At 36.7% G+C, this 17,635-nt stretch overlaps 1 protein-coding gene across 5 annotated transcripts in view; it reads right to left on the reverse strand.

The window, feature by feature from the left end:
- The window catches only part of MYT1L (myelin transcription factor 1 like), a 101,674-nt gene that overhangs the window by 49,774 nt on the left and 34,265 nt on the right, over positions 1-17,635 (reverse strand). For 4 of the 5 annotated variants that reach the window (XM_032213857.1, XM_032213856.1, XM_032213854.1 and 1 more), the window contains exons 5-6: positions 8,162-9,127; positions 1,995-2,129 (exon numbers count right to left, since the gene is read on the reverse strand). In XM_032213857.1, the coding sequence (XP_032069748.1) occupies positions 1,995-2,129; positions 8,162-9,127 (1,101 nt within the window). Of the gene's footprint in view, positions 1-1,994; positions 2,130-8,155; positions 9,128-17,635 lie in introns of all 5 variants that reach the window. The other variant, XM_032213853.1, reaches the window with a different exon arrangement.

The following is a 17,635-nucleotide window of genomic DNA, read 5'->3' on the forward strand; positions in this document are numbered from 1 at the left end:
TCAGGAGTTTGATATCATCATGATTCGAAGTGGATGCCCATGTAAACCAGCCTTTTTGCAACAAATGTCCTCCAGCTATGCTGAAACCCCAACCGCCCTTAATTCCAGAATTGATCGTGCTGGCTTGGAATCCCGAGAGTTACAGTCCCAACATATCTGGAAGGCACCGTGTCAAGGAGGTTGCACGAAACAATTATTTGGCCTTTTGTGTGTTTTCAGCATATTTGATGAAATTAGCCAGCGACCAGCTTGTGTGCAACATGAAAAAAAATGCTTTGAATTCATATCACCATCACATGATGACTTATGCAAAATTACACTACATTTCAAAAACAAAAACCAATCTTGAAATCATGTTCAATGCTTACATGAAAGCCAAGGACATCAGAAATAGAACCTGTACATATTGATTTAAAGAATAGTCACAACCACCATAATTCATCACCATCACCACACCACTAGCAGTGTACTAAAGATGTGAAAGCTTCACTCTGGAATTCCTGCTATTCAAAGCTGTTCTTGAAACATGCTTTACAAGCCCAGCACTGCAGGAGTCAGGGAAAAAAAAGAAAGAAAAGAAGAAAAAAAGATGATCTCACCTTTTTCACTTTTATCACTACTGAACATGCAAACTGTTTAAAGCTATATTCTTCTTTGATCGGCAACATTTCCTAAATGCTTTGTGTTTACCATTCACCAGGAAGGAAAAGATGAAATGCTCTGAACAACTGAGTAAACATTTGAGTTTGAGAAAATTATTGGACTTGCAACTGAATTCCTTTGATCAGTGAAATTCACACGTTAGCTGAGAAATTGTATTTTTTAATTTTTTAAAAGTGTTTCCCTGAGCTTTATTCAATATAAAAAGGAAAGTCTTCTATAGAAAGAAATATACCATCCAACTCCATGCTTTTAAATTGCATAAAGTTTTAGAAGTCTGTGTTAATCATTCTATGTCTTTGTGATTGTAAATTCATCCATTATTGAGAATCATTTTGCTCAGGAGGCAGAACAATTCAATTTCTCACTTAAAAGTGAGAGAATGAATTATTTGGAGTATTACCCATTCTACCACTTATACTACCATGTCCTGAATGAAAGGAGTTTACTGAGTCTAAAATATGATACGTTATAGAGGAAGGGGAATGAAATTTATATGAATACCCTACATCACATGGTAGGATTTCCTTATACAATGGCAGTATGCCATTTAGCATTTATATTTGGGGTATATTATGAATAGTTTTATTTGCTTAGTTTAATCTGTTTTTGTACTGTTACATGGAGAATAAATACCCAGATTTTAGAAAGCCATCTTCTGATACTGAGGAAATTTTTATAACAGTTTAAACTAATAAAAATTTGCTCAAAAATCATACAATAAGTTGGTTTGTTTAGAGATGTATGAAGAATTTCTTATAATTTAAGACAGGTGCAATTTTTAAAATCATACTTCTTCCTCCTTTATCCCTTTTATACAGCCACGACATATTTATGCTAACATCACAAGTTGAATTACTACAAATCAATCCAATTTTTCAAGGTCAAATATTTTAAGTAATGACATGTTTTTAGTATATAAACATTTCAGTGATTCAGCTGTACATTTTCAAACGGAAAAGTACATTTCCTTCATTTAGTCGAGAGAAATCATTTTCAAGGAGTAGGTACAATTACTCAAAATCAAAATAATACAGTTTGGTTGGAAAATACTTGTGCAAGAAAGCAATTGCTTAGAGATATCCCAGAACTCTCAGGATCAAAGAATACAGCTTTAAAACATCTTCATTCAAGCATAAGTTAGTAAAGATGTGAAAATGATGAAATAAGAAAATATATAAATGTAACATAAAACAAATTGCTAAACTGAGACATATACTAGAAAAATGGGAGGAATGAAAGAGCAATCAAAATAAAAAGCTTCTCAAGAAGGCATGCTAGAAAAGTTTGTGTGGAGTTTTATCCCCCGTTTCCATGAAACAATGTGGACTTACTTTCTGGAGGGACCCTATCTTTGTGTGGGCATCCTGACAAACTGCGGTGATGGGGGTACAGCCCCGTTACATGGCCTGTTCCATCACACCCAGGGGTTGGACATTTGCTCTCTTTCTTTTCTGTTCTTGAGGGATCTATAATTTACAACAAACGTGTCAAGTGAATGAGGTTTTTCAGATTTCCAAATGGACGTAGGTTCAGTTAATGAAATCAGTAACTCTCTGGAAAATGTTCTTAAAGAAGGCAGGAAGAAAAGAAGGCAGGCTCTCTTTGAACAACGTTATGTCTGTCCTGCTTCTTCTTTTCAACCAGGAGCTATGACAATTGCAACCATCCTCACACATGGAGGGTCCTACGTGGTGACTCTCTTCCAGCAAAGCCACCCTGGTCATTTAAGAGACTTCTGCAGAACATTCGTGTAGGCTGCGCTTTGCTCTCATTTTTAGCACTCACATTTTGATGTTAATAAATTGATGGTGGGAGAAGTATGGAGATCCCATGAGAGGGGACCCCCCCCAAAAGGTTGCAGGTTATTCTTCTAGTGGCATTTTTAAGACTTATTGACTTATCAAAACACTGTTAAAGAATATTAGAACTTAAACAAAAGGGTGTTTCTTTCCAATATTAATTAGTAGAGGTTAAAACAGTTAATATTTTGTTTTAATTTGGCCCAATAGTCACTTACTTATGATGTTTGAATACATGACATTTAAACATTTTTTTTTGTTGATTTAATTAATGAGATTCTCAGAAAAACTATTCTAAGAAATATTTCCTGCCCGGAAATCAACAGGATTAGTGCAGATTTTTTTTCCTGGATTTTGAAATGCAATTCCAATGCCATTATTTCATGCTTTTTTTTTCCTTTTTACTAAAATATTGCTCATCAATCTTTTTACACAATCAGTTATCCAAAGGGAAAAAAATATTCAAACAGTTAAATTCAATTTCTGATTTGTATGTATATTCAAGAAAACAGAGCAGAAGAATAAGAACAAATAATGTAATTCTTTTGGGATTTTTTTTTTTTTGGGGGGGGGGTGAGGGGAGAAGGACCATGATGATTGTAAGTCTCAATTCCTTGAAATGGTCCATTTCGCTCCGCTCCATCCTCCTGCTTTATATCAGCTTCAGTGCAGTTATAAGACTTGTGATATTTTCAAATGCCTGGAAAATGAACTTTGCTTTGAATTCTTAAGTCACAGTTTTAAAACAAGTGATAGAAAAGGGAAAGAAGGAGGTTCTGAATCTCCCCAAAAGGAAATCCTGAACTCTTCTAATCTTCTTCCCTGATAAGCACTTTAGCACAGAAGAATAAGTGCTAGTGTGCATGGATAAAAGAAATAATCTCCCCAACGCAAATTACAAAAATAAATAAATGATACGTATTTCAACTCCTTTTTTAATCCTATGATTATATCCATGCAAATCAGAGGCTGAAGTCAACTGAAAGAGAACTAAGAATCCTAACAAAGTAAATAAATCAAGGTTTCGTTCTTTGATAAAATATTGAGTAGATAACAGGATTATTATTTCAGGTGCATTTCACAAAATTATGGTGCATATGCAACCATCCCATTTCCCTGATGATTTACACATTTGTCAAATTCACACTTTTCATTTTCAAAACATGCTTTTGCACCAATTTTAGACAATTGTAAGCACCTCTGAAATAATTCAGTGGATAAAGGAAATTATTTCAAGATAACTACTTAGAAGTAATACATTCTGAATTTTAGTTTTGTACAGAAACGCTAATATTTTGATTAATATGTAGCCAGCTTTCAAACAGATACATGCAATATGGCACATAGGATTCAAATGCACAAAGGGTTCAAATTCAAATTAAAAAGTCAACTTTGATCATTGAATAAATTTATCCTACTTACAGCAAATGAAAAAAAAAGTTACCAACATTTTCTGACTGGGTTGATTTTACTTGCTGTAGATTAACATTAGAGTGTTTAAAAGTTTTTTTAAATCTCATTTTCTCCCATATCCTAAATCTCAGTTCAAATTAAACATTATCGGCATGACAGCTTAGATCTTTGTCAAATTTAAGACCTTTGCTTTTTATATTTAAACACAGATTAAAGCAAGAAATTATAACTCACAAGTGGATCATTTCTAATTATTCCTGTGTTGCAGACTAACACACTATACAAGGCCAATGTATTGTACAGAGAGAGCAGAACTTATCATCTTTGTTTTATAGTCAAGTATTATTTTATTGTGAGCTCACAGAGTTGAAATAAGGTCATGTTCTACACTAAACTGTTCATTTTTATCCATGATCTCTGTGGCTAACCATGACCTGGGACCACTTAGTGCACATATAAATGCAAACAGCCATCATGCGGTTTTATACACTCTTTGTGCTTCCGCTCCATGAAAGTTCTCATCTAAAAGTAAAAAACCTGATAGTAGATCGGGACATTTATCAAAATCAGGAACAGATGGAAATTCTGCCTCTCATCAAAGGAGATGCAAGAAATTTGCACACTGGTTGTTATAAGCTCACATTTGATACCTAGCAGTCAGTGGAATATTTTGTAATGACTTCATAAGTTCTCTAAGGAAACCTAATTATCTGAGCCTTCACGTCTTGGGAAATATATTTTCGCAGTCGTATGCCTTGTCAGCCAAAGAAGCCTGACAAAAACCGTCTAACATAATACAGTATATTAATTAAATATTCAGTCACATTATTAGGAGATCAATAAACCTGCAAAAAGTAAGCAGATGAACAAACAGCTGGCAGCCCGTAAGACGTGATAGGAAAGTTGCTTTGATCACAAATTGTGAGGGAGAAATTGTGTAGGATGTTTCAAAAGAAATATTTTAGCAATATTTTTAATAAAACAGGAATTCTTACGAATAGACCAAAATATCTATGTTCTCTTTGGACCACGTAATATAAATAATACATCTCAGAATAATTAATAATATTCCCCTAAGCAAATGAAGAAATGTTCTAGTGACTTTTAATAGTAATAAGCTGAGGCTAATCACTAACCACAAGTCAATAGAAGTTGAGAATAAAATACCACTGGTGTGTAGCTCCAGGTTTACTCCCTGCTACATACTCCCAGGCATTTGTATACCACAAATTTTATGTAAGTCTTACAAATAGCTCTTTGAGACATACAGTATTTGAGACATGTCTAAAAATAAATTAATAAAGCCGGTCAATATTAATTTTATATTGTGGTCATGCTATTTCATGTAACAGTATTCCAGGGCAACAAGAAGGATAATAATTAACAAAAAAACATATAGTATAAATAATGTAAATCTTTAGACAATTAACACTGGAAATAAATGCATAAACATCCATCAATACTATTGACACAGTATCAGTTAATGAGCTGAAATACCTAGAAGAAGATTCTTATAGTTCAGATCATACTCATAGGTTATTTGAACAACAGTGAACACTAATTTAATAAGCCAACCACAAATGCAGAAGAAAAATGTTTTTATACGACCTATATGGAACTTCATTTCCAGTGCATTTTTCTGCTCCAAACATTGAGTAAGGGAAATACCTTGGTTATTTTGAAAATAATTATTGTGCTCTCCTTTAGATGCTTCAGGTATTTTAGACTGAAGTGTAAATGTCTATGCTGATATTCCTATCATCATCTTATCCAAGAGTTTTTGATTTCAGATTTAGGGTTTATATATACTTGATGGTGATTGACATTGGGACATAACTTTCATACTTTATTTTTAAATCTAGGAGGAAAAAAGGGAATGCTAAAGGATAATGCAATGCTTCTGGTTCAAAAGCCAAAAAAGTGCTTGACAGTACCTCTTCGCAGCTTTTTAAAGTAGCTGTATCTTTTCCATCAAATGAGACATTAAATTTGCCTACTGTTCCCATTTCAGAGCAAGATACTGCTTTTGACCTCATTAATTATTTTTCTGTAGAAACTCTTTAAAATTGGTAAAACTATTTTGAATCCAGTTAAGATACTTTTTAAAAAAATGTACATAAAACTCATAGTTTATAAAACTTTAAATAAAAAATAAAACTTAACTAGACCTTATTTTATCCAAATAATTAATGTGTCAGGCCTGTAGCCGTATTCCTTTTGGATCTTTGGCCTGCCACACTTTCTATTATTCTACTATGCCTTTTCTATTGTGGGAAAATGGGAGGGGGGATTGTACGGAGTAAATGCTATGTAGCCAAAATAAAATCCCTTTCTAGAAAGCCATGGTCATCCTTTGTCTCTGCGTCTCTGCACCTGACCAGAACTGGGTGGGTGGAACTGCCAGCATGGCAGTGGAAGATTGGACCATGTGATGGATTTGTGGGTATGGGGGGGGGCAAGATCTTGAACTTTCAACTGGGTGGGGGAAACCGGGAAGGTTTTAAATTCGGGTTTTCCCAGATGTGCCAACAGGAAAGTTCTGGTAACCTTCAGAATTTACGTATATGAATCAAATTAGCAGCAGTTCTCATAACTTAGTTAATTGTTATGAATACTTTTTTAAATCATGCAAGATGAAGCTGCCTTTATTCAAAATTTCAGTGTAGTACATTGTGCTTACTAATGCAAGTATGTGCTCAAGAGTAATTGCATGTACAGAAAATATACAATCAGAATTGGTTCAAAGATAGTAACTTCAATACTGTACAATGTAATACTGTATAAATTATAAATTCATATGTCTTTAAATCCTGTTTTTGTCTTATAAACTTTACTTAAGGAAAACATGTTGCAGAATTTATAAAATGTTTTAATCTCATAATCTATGTCACAATTCTATTATTTATAATATAAAAGCCTTATCGAAGCAGTTTAATATTATGCTTTGAACAATATAATATCATCTATATCCATCTGTATTGATCACACATCCCTCTAATAATGTTGTTTCTTCCAATTTTTATTAAAGTTAATGGAAATCAAAAGTACTCTGCAGCTCTTGGGAATATTAAACACTTTGTAAGAATGTGGATTCAGAAAAAATATTTATATTTATATACTATATACAAATGAATAAAAATCTTTATAGTAATTATGCTTAGATTTTTTCTTGCATGTTGTATCATAATTATTTCCAAAGGTAGTAATTTAACTATTTCCATGAATGCATGAAACTAGTGAGGTGGAATGTCTATAAGAAATTGCTATTGATCGCAGACCAGGACACAGCGTGTCTTCTGTGGCAAATGGTTTTCATTATCTTACTATTTGAGATAACTAATGTGCAGTTATTGCTTCTATCTTATGTTATCAGTTCAATTTCTATCAAGAAATGCCATATTCTATGCAGGAAAGTGTTAATAACTACCATTTGATGATAATTTTATAAACCAGGATGTCCCCCATAGTCAAGTCTATAAATACTTGATATTTTACAGCTGGCTGATTTGATTGTCCTGCACTCAACCTCAACATGTAAGTGGATTCATACAAGGTATTTCCACATCTCTTTGTTTTCATGGGATAGACTGATACGATGTAGGAGAAGAGCAGGCAAAACGGGGGGAGGGGGGAATTAAAAGTGTCATCAATTTAGAGTTCTCACATTGCCACAAATAATCCAAATCCAGCCCCCTCTTGAATTTCTTTGGCGTTTATCTAGTGCCAATTTAGTGCTGACCGCTAGTTGCCTAGATTTCTGCATACGGGCTTGAATAAATCTTCTGTGCTGCAACTTAATATATGGTCCTGATGCTTTGCACCTGATATTAATCTAGTCAACTAACTCAGGGACAAAGGATCAGGACCATATGTTAAGTTGCAGCACAGAAGATTTATTCAAGCCTGTACAGAAGAATCTAGTTAACTAGACGTCAGCACTAAATTGGCGATAGATAAGGGTTAAAAAAATTCAAGGGGAGTTGGACTTGGATCATTTGTGGCAACGTAAGAACTCTAAGCTGATGACACATTTAACTCCACCCCCAAGATCTCCCTGCTCTTCTATTTCTGGTCTGCATTTCAGGATAATCATTGATTACTTTTTCAGTAATTTTTGTTTTCTTTTTTTCTCTCTTGAAATTGTACTTTTTTTTACAGAAACAAAAATAATATTAGTTTGGATTTTATAAAGATTTGTTAAAACTTTGAACAACACCATTATACATCAAGATTTATCTCTATTTTATCATTAGACCGCATACTTTAGATAGAAATATTACCTTTACCATAATATGGCTTTTTGATATGGCCATCACTGGATTTGGATTTCCTCTCATCTCCAGAAAGCTGCCTTGGGGAATGCTCTTCATAGGATCTCATATTATCCCTCCGCCCGGCTTCCATTGCCATTTTTTCCCTCATGGCTTTTGCTCTTTCCGTTTCTAAAGCAATCGCTTTCTCGAGTAGCGTTAAGTTCCCTTTTGTCATATCGAACACCTCTTCAGATCTATCTGAGGTAATAGAAGTGGTGTCATCATCTCTTTCGTGACACCCATCCTCTTTCGCACAACTAGAAAAAGTTCTAGATCTCGGGCTCAACTGTTCTTCAAGCCTCATTAAATTCATCATATCAGAATAATTCCTATCAGGTGTCCTTCCTTGGAAGTCATCTTCTTGCCGGACATGTTGACGAGAATTCATGTTTTGCTGCTGATTTCTTTCCTGTGGGTTTGTCTCACTGAGTTTGCGGGCCAAATCAAAACATTGATTCCTCAAACATTCCAAGCTGCTGAGACAGACCTCCTCATCACTCTCTTCCACCATTTTTTCAGGAAGCCCATTGTTTGCAGTCTTCCCTAGCATCGCATAGTTCATATTTCTATTTTCTTGCTGAGACATGTCTGCATAATTTCTATCATTGACATTTTCTGAAAGCACAACGCCATGTCCTTGTGCTAACAGTTTCAGTGAGTCCACAGTTTCCCTAACGACGTCACTGTCTAAGTCTAAACTCAGCTCGTTCTTCCGGCCAACATTTTCATTTTTGTCACTATCATCTTCCAAGCTATTAGACGTATTGCTATTCATTTCTGATTCTGTCCTGGCTCTGTAGGCTGCATCCTCCGCAATTTTGCCAAGATTTAACAATGACTTGGCTACCAGTTCATCATAATTATCGTATTCATCATTATTGTTATCGTCTTTTTCTGAATCTTGCATTCGAGTATTGTGACAATTCATTTGATGGTCTTCTGCATACAAGAAAAAGAAAAGATAAAGGAAATGGGGAAAAAAGGAAAGGAAAAAATGGCTGGAATTGGAACTTTTTCTACAATACTATGAATAGTCACAAATTGTCAATTATATTTTTTGCATATAGCAGTTATAAGCCCTAAAACAGTACTATTTTAAACTAGAAATAAATAAATTGACTATTTTCAAGTCTATGTTTTTTTTAATCATTGACTATATCTGCTCTATCAATGTGGTATTAGTATCAGTCATAGGAAGTATATTTCTTACAAATTATTTACAATTATAGTCTAGAGTAATTTGTAAACTGTTAGATACACTTCCTCTCTAATTTCCAGTTTTACTATAAATACATTTTTTGCACCATTTTACTTGTAAGGATTGTTTAAATAGCCAAATCCTATTTTGTTTAATACAACAGATGGAGGAGAAATTAACACAATGGATTTTTTAAAAATCCTATACCATAAACACAAATTTTGTTGGATTAGATCCAGATTATATACATATTTAGGACAGAGCCATTGAAATTAATTATTCTACTACTAAATCTAGTCCCAATGCATTCTACGCAAAAGAATAACATTTTCCTGGAGGTAATGGGTGAAAAATGTAGTTGGCAGGTGTTTTAAACAATTAAATTGGATCTTGCAGTTCACTGCCTATATAAATATTTATATTTACAACACAAATATGTGAAAACATGCCCATATGTTATCAACAATAGTTTAAAGTTTATAACTAAACCAATCAAATATATGTGGAATCATGACAATAAGTACTGCCTTTTCCAATAGTAGCATTTACTTTATGATTACATGACGTTTTTTGTGTGGGGTCCATAAAAGAGATTTAGTCTATCATGGTCTTACAAGTATACATTACAAGTATTTTTCTCAAATATTTTTAAGTTTACCAACCCATTGTTAATAAAACAATATAAAAACAATCATATATATATTTATTTATCAGCACAAATACAATATATATAAATATATATATATATATATATATATGTATGTATGTATGTATGTATGTATGTATGTATGTATGTATGTATGTATGTTATATTTGTGCTGATAAATAAATAAAGGGAGACTAGTATAGATCTATTTCAAGCTATTTAGCTCTCATCAGCTAGCCATACCCATGTTGGGAATCGAACCTGTGCTCTATTGCCTCTTAGGCAGATGTGTTATATATATAAAGTCACAACCCCTGGTATGCCCAAATATGGGAGGAAGTTCACTGCTTCCATTCTCTGTCCATTGGCTCATCACAAGATACCATCCAGACAGAAACCCAATATTTTTACTGTTGCCTTTTTGTTACATTTGTGTTGTATTTGTGCTGAGAAATACATAAAGGGAGACTAGTATAGATCTATTTCAAGCTATTTAGCTCTCATCAGCTAGCCATACCCTTGCTGGGAATCGAACTAGCTGATGAGAGCTAAATAGCTTGAAATAGATCTATACTAGTCTCCCTTTATTTATTTATCAGCACAAACATAACAAATGTAACAAAAAGGCAACAGTAAAAAATATTGGGTTTCTGTCTGGATGGTCTCTTGTGACGAGCCGAAGGACAGAGAATGGAAGTGTGACCTTCCACCCATATTTGGGCATACCAGGGGTTGTGACTTTATATATATATAGATATAGATAGATAGATAGATAGATAGATAGATAGATAGATAGATAGATAGATAGATAGATGTAGATATAGATATATAGATATATAGATATATAGATATATATAGATATATATAGATATATATAGATATATATAGATATATATATATCTTGATTAAGAAACATAGAACAGTTTAGGTCTACCTAAAGACATTGCTCACCATTCCTTCCTACTCTGTGACAACATTCAGAACAGGGTGTGCAAACCTGACTCTTAATGTCTACATGGCAAGAGGCAGCTCTGCTCTCTCGCTCTCCAGCATCCCCAAAGTGCATACACTTATTGTAATTCTGTTATTGACTGGTTGAGCCTCAAGAGCCAAGTTCCCAAAGAAAGCCAGATGTCTAAGGCACAGAACACATCCCAAAATACTCTGCTGCAAAATCTAGGGACAGCAGCCCAGATGTACAGTTTTCTGTAGAACCTGAATTACTGTAATTCAGATATGCTGAAACTTACTTAAAAGTTCTCTCACTTATAACTCTTTTTTTAACAAAAGAGATGACACTTAATACATACTCATGTTTTATCTATTTGTATTTGGAGATGGATTCATCTTCTCACAATTTAATAAGATATTGATCACTCGGATATGAAGGCCTTAACCAAATTCTTACCTATTATAAATCAAGATAAGAATGCGCTGATTAGTACCAGAAGGAGAACTTGTGAGCAATATCAGTGCAAATTATTTTACCGAAGATTAAATACAAAATCTCTTAAAGTTCTTATTGAGCCTGAAAAGGACAGAATGTGATAAGAGAAGAAGAATATTGGGGGGGGGGGGAGAGGTGGACAAAAACAGGTCCATCACCCTGCAATATACTTGCTTTTTATAGTGCATAGGGGGAAAAATTCTTCAACTCACCAAAGAATACAATAAGAACATTTTAAAAAATGGATTGTATTTGTGCTTTGGGAGAGGTATGTCAAGATTATTCAATAAGTACATCAAATACTCAGCGTATGTATAATTTCTTAACAAAAATGAATACACGTATGACTGGTTGCTTAGCAACCGTTCAAAGTGATGGCAGACCTCCCCCAACCGACCAATGACTCAACTTCAAAGTCATGATGGCGGCACAAGCGCCCTCCCGTGGTCATGTGATCACATCTTGGTCACCTGGCAACCAGATCACCTTCCCAGCCTTTTGTAGCATCCCAGGGACACATAAGTTTTGACATTTTTGCCAGTTTCTGGGATTTGCTTTCAGTTTCTGGCAAAAAGCGATCATTTGAGGAAATGGATTTGCTTAATGACTTCGGCATTCACTTAATCACTGCTATAAAAATGCCTTAAAAATTGGATCTAGTCATATAATTCCTCAACATATAATCACAATCACAATCACAATTATGTTATTTACAAACATAATTCCAGACTCAGTTATGGTCAAAAGGACGACCTTGTATACGAAATTGTATTTATTAGAATAAACATAATGAAAAGCTAGGGCAATTCAGAACGTCTCCTCTCATTACTACAGGTAGTCTTCTATTTACAACAGTTCACTTAATGACCGTTCAAAGTTACAATAGCACTGGATAAAATGACTTACGACCATTTTTCACAGTTACAACCGTTGTGGCATCCCCCTGGTCATGTGATCAAAATTCAGAGGCTTGGCAACTGGTTCATATTGACGGTGGTTGCTGTGTCCTGGGGTCATGTGATCACTTTCCCCAATTTTCTGACAAGCAAAGTCAGAAAGCCAAATTCACTTAACAACTGGATGGCTAACTTAACAACTTCAGTGATTCACTTAACAACTGTGGCAAAAATGTCATAAAATAGGGCAAACCTCACTTAACAAACGTCTCACTTAACAACAGAAATGTTGGGCTCAATCATGGTTCTAAGTCAAGGACTACCGGTATACTAGAAGTTGAATAAAGTTACAAAAACTTCAGAAACAAATACAGAGGTGTGAGTTAGTATAGAAAGAAGCCAAATAATTTATACAAGTTGATTTGAAGCTGCAGTTTCCTTCTAGCTTTAAGAATCGCAAAGCATCTTGTCTGAAAATATTTCTTCCTTTTCCCCCCCTTTTCAAAGATGAGTGAACACGATCACTTCTGTATGACAGTGATCCACACATTTAAGCCATTGTACTGGTGCAAGTAAAAGCAAGCCTGTTATGAACTGAGCAGTGAGGCTCTCCAGGTCATTCTTACTGCCACTTGACCCGTGGCATTGAAGATGCTGATACTTGGTGGATAGTAATACCTGGAGGGCCATAAATACTTGCTGCCTGAGCAAAAGTGTAACCACAAGTTCATTTTAATAACTTCTTTTTAACGAATAATTACCTTTTAAGTAAGAGAAGGAAGGGAAAGAACAGGAAAGGGGAAAGATCTTTCTTTTCATTCTGTAGCAACTGATCTGTATGGCAGACCTGGAGAACAGAATAAACTAGAATTGTGTTCCATTAGAGCAATAGTTCACTATCTTACGCTATATATCAATTTAACTGCATCTTACAAATGTTCATATAGATATACTTCCTTTTCATTTGTAGATATTGAAAATAGAGGAAATCATTCTAGGTTTGATGGTATTATGGGGTCCACTCTGCATGTGATGGTATTCTGATAAAAGTATTCCACTTACTTTAAAGTATTTTAGAAGCACCTGTTTAAATTGTGTGTGTTTAAAACTTGGCTGTGGAACTGAGCCTGGGGTCTCTATGTGTTAAGGGCCCCATTTCTTCGCTTTACTATTAGTATGTTGCTGTCACAGGTGGCATTCTGCTGGTTCACCCCGGTTCGGGCAGATCAGTAGTGGCAGCTTCGGGAGACACTCTGTGCATGCGCACAAGCGCCCCTTGGTGCGCTCCCGGTTCTGAACCGGTAGCGATAATAATAGCATTTCATGCCTGGCTGCTGTATGTATTTACTTTTAGATGTTTCTACTGTTTGTTTTATAGTTTTAGAATTGTCAGCTGCCCAGAGGTCCTGAGATAATTGCTTGTGCCCAGGAACATGTATGTTCATGTATTTATCTATATATATAAAAGCAAAAACCACTCACGCCGGATCACGAAATTTCCAAAACCATAAAACTTGAAATGTGGCATGTATGCTCCTCTTGGCTTCTAGGTGCTCGCTTAGAAAGGATTTTTCAAAATGACCATCAGATCATTAGTATTTGTTATATTATCATTAACCCACTTTGATGCTAAGGAGTTCTACTCCCCCCTCCCCCCTGAAAAGATTTCTGTTCAAACTGCCACTTGGGTGTGGCCAGCGTGTGACTCATCTGTCCTGCTGACTGGGAGTTTGGAGAGGAGCCTGAGGGAGAGAAGGGGATAGGGTAGGAGAGGCTTCTGTGGGACAAGGCTGAGTGAGGGAAGGGGAGAAGGGAGGCCGATTGTAACTGCTCATTAATTTTCAAGCTGTGTTGATTTATCAAGCCCAATCACATAGCGTCAGCCTCTGTTTTGGCTGCCATTGAAACGGGGAGGGGGGGGCTGGTATTTGGAAAGGGAAGTTTTAAGTACAGGAGAGATTGTAAAAAGGGAGTTTTGTTCTCACCATCTACTGCTCCTGCTGGAGATAGTGCTTGGTGTGGTCAAGGCCAACCGTCCTGCATAGCAGTAGACTTATATACCGCTTCATAGGCCTTTCAGGCCTCTCTAAGCGGTTTACAGAGAGTCAGCATATTGCCCCCAACAATCTGGGTCCTCATTTTACCCACCTCGGAAGGATGGAAGGCTGAGTCAACCCTGAGCCGGTGAGATTTGAACCGCTGACCTGCTGATCTAGCAGTAGCCTGCAGTGCTGCATTTAACCACTGCGCCACCTTGGCTCCAACCTGATGATGCTCCTTGAAGATGGAACGTGTCACATGACACCTGAGGGATTTGCAGATTGGACAGTGGGATGAGGGGGTTGGGTCACATATTGATATCTATGATTTCGCGGGCTTTTGCCTCAGATCCAGCTTTGCTTAGCTGCTATCTTTTCATAACCAGTAAAAGTACTCTTAATTCTGCAAAATGGGGTTAAGTGGTTTCTTTCTTGGTTGCTGAGGGAGGCGGCTTGATACATAGTTTTGAAGCGGAGCACAGGTATTCAGCTAGCTTATTTATAAAATTTAGAGGCTGCCCATCATAGTAACTCTGAACGGCTTCTAGAAGAAATATTGAAGTATTATAGTTTGAAGTAGTATAGAAGGGAATTCTATATGAATCCCCTTATGCTCCTGATTATATCATGGGGTGAGAGGTGGATGATAAAAGCTAAAATTTGGTCTTAGCCTCAGAAAAACGTGAACAAAATAATTTAATTTTCTGCACCAGATTCTTTTTACAGAAAGTAAATAGATTTTTTACTTTCAGATTCTAATGATTCATTTGGAAGTTTCCCCAGAAGCTGAAATAGAACTTGGATGAAGTTTGGTCATCCAGTTATTTAAATATAAGTGGTCAATCAATTTTAGCTTTCCTTAATCAGGTGACATATAGCAACATTTACTAATATTTGTTATTATTAGTCTCATTTTTACACTATTATCTTAAAAGTATAGATTACAAAGTCTTTCCTCACTCTCATCTTTACTTAGAATTGTTGAAAAAGACCATGAGTAGCATAAACAACTTAAGGAAATGTCTAAAATTTGAAAGCTAGAATAAAGAAAAGTTATTTGTTAACAGCAACACCACAATTATAGCAATAAAGTGGACCATATTTCTAAAATCTGTCTTAGTACTTACGAAATTCATGAGCTAAGGCACACCGTATATTTTGATAGTCTTACACTAAAATATTGATAAATGCTTTCATATCACAGTTGGTTTATTCATTTGATATATGAAATAGTCCTAAAATATCCACATTTGTAAATGTAGGGCAGCTTCCAACAATTTGGAACAAATAATGCACAATAGATAATTGCCCTTTAGAAATTCAAACTCATAATATGAGTAATTTTAATGAAATCATTATTTATCAAAAATATCAATATTTTAAATGAGTCAATGACAGCATAATATCCAAATCTCATCCCTGGGGGTGGGGATAGATAATATTTGCAAATAACTCACTCTACGAATTTAGTCTCTGTGCCAGTGCCAGGCCTGGCCAAGAAATACCCAGAACTGCTCTGAAAATGTTTCTGTGCAGTAAGGTAAAAAGCACATGATGAGCCACTGGTATTCCCTGTGACTTCGGTTCTGAATCATGACTATGTTGAAGGAAGTATTTCTTCCCTCAAATGCTGTAACTACCATTGAAACAGAACTCATTTCCCCAAACAAAAGTTTGCAATTCTCTTCTGTCTTGATACGATTCAGTGCAGTAGCATCCCCAGCGTATTTAATACTTTATTTTTCTAAGCCACCCGGAGTCACCAAGAGTCAAGTGGCCATGCAATTTTTTTAAAAATAAATCAATAATAAATAAAATATCCAGAGCTGACTTGGAGGAGGAGGGGGAGGATCCAGGTGGCCAAACCACACCACCACCAGTCTGCCCTGACCTATCTTAAGGTGACCAGATTTTCAGATTGGTAAAGAGGGACACCATTGACTGGAGGGGGGGGGGCTTGATTAAAAATTTTATATTTTGTCAAAAGGTCACAAAAGGCAATTACATGACCCCAGGACACTGAAACCATCATAAATATGAATCTGTTGCCAAACATCAAAATTTTGATCACATGACCATGAGGATACTGCAACGGTCGCTAAGTGTGAAAATGGTCGCTAAGTGTGAAAAATGGTCATCAGTCACTTTTTTCATTGCCATTGTAACTTTGGTCACTACATGAACTGTTTGAAAGTTAAGGCTAGCTTGCATTATAATGCCTTATGCTAGCTTACATTTTCAAGAGAGACAAGCTAAACTCCTTGTTAGAATTGAAATAGAAATGAGTAGAGTAGAGTAGAGTAAAGTAGAGTAGAGTAGTTTATTAGCCAAGTGTGATTGGACACACGAGGAATTTGTCTTTGGTAAATATGCTCTCAGTGTACATAAAGAAAAATAAAATAGTAGGATAGTGGGATCCTTGCTGCACCAAGCTCAGAAAGCAGGAGATCTCACCATCTCCGAAGCTGGGAGGAGGTGTGTGAGGTGAGGGATCCTAGGTGCACCAAGCTCTTTCTGAAAGAGGAGGTGTGTGAGGTGGGATCCATGTTTCGCTGAATCGCGGCTGAGTTCTAAACTGCAGGCATGACTTTGAAGGCCTGGCTTGCCTTCCGCGTGGGCCGACGTAGAAGGCAAGCCAGCCCTTCAAAGTCATGCTGGCACTTTAGCGTGCCCCTCGGCCGCCATTCAGCGAAACATGTTTCACTGAATCGCAGCTGAGTTCTAAAGTGCCGGCATGACTTTGAAGGGCTGGCTTGCCTTCCGTGTGGGCCGACGTGGAAGGCAAGCCAGCCCTTCAAAGCCATGCTGGCACTTTAGCGTGCCGGCAGGCAGGGCTGGAGCGAGCAAGCGAGCGAGCGTGCTCTGTCCTGGTGGGTGCATGAGCGGAGCACTTTTCCAGCGCTCCTGTGCCTGGAGAGCTCCGTCTGCATATGAGCCCGGGATCCGCTGCTTGCGCTCCCTTGCTCTGCCCCGCCACCCACCTTCCCTATCTAGGGGCTCCTCCAGCAGAAGTAGCAGAGTCGCGTCGAGCGCCGCTCTGCCTTCCTCCGCATTCTTCCCACCCGGACGCCCAAAGCCTCCCAGCCCGCCCGGCCCGGGGCGAGTCAGCAGCAGTGCAGCGGGCAGCGATCCCACCACCATCCGCCCACTCACTCGCCCTGCCCATCACTTACTCTGAGTTCGGAGAAGAAGCGGCGGTCCCCGGTGGCTCTTTTCACGGA

The sequence above is a fragment of the Thamnophis elegans genome, chromosome 3 (genome assembly GCF_009769535.1).
Source record: "Thamnophis elegans isolate rThaEle1 chromosome 3, rThaEle1.pri, whole genome shotgun sequence".
Lineage (NCBI taxonomy): Eukaryota > Metazoa > Chordata > Lepidosauria > Squamata > Colubridae > Thamnophis > Thamnophis elegans.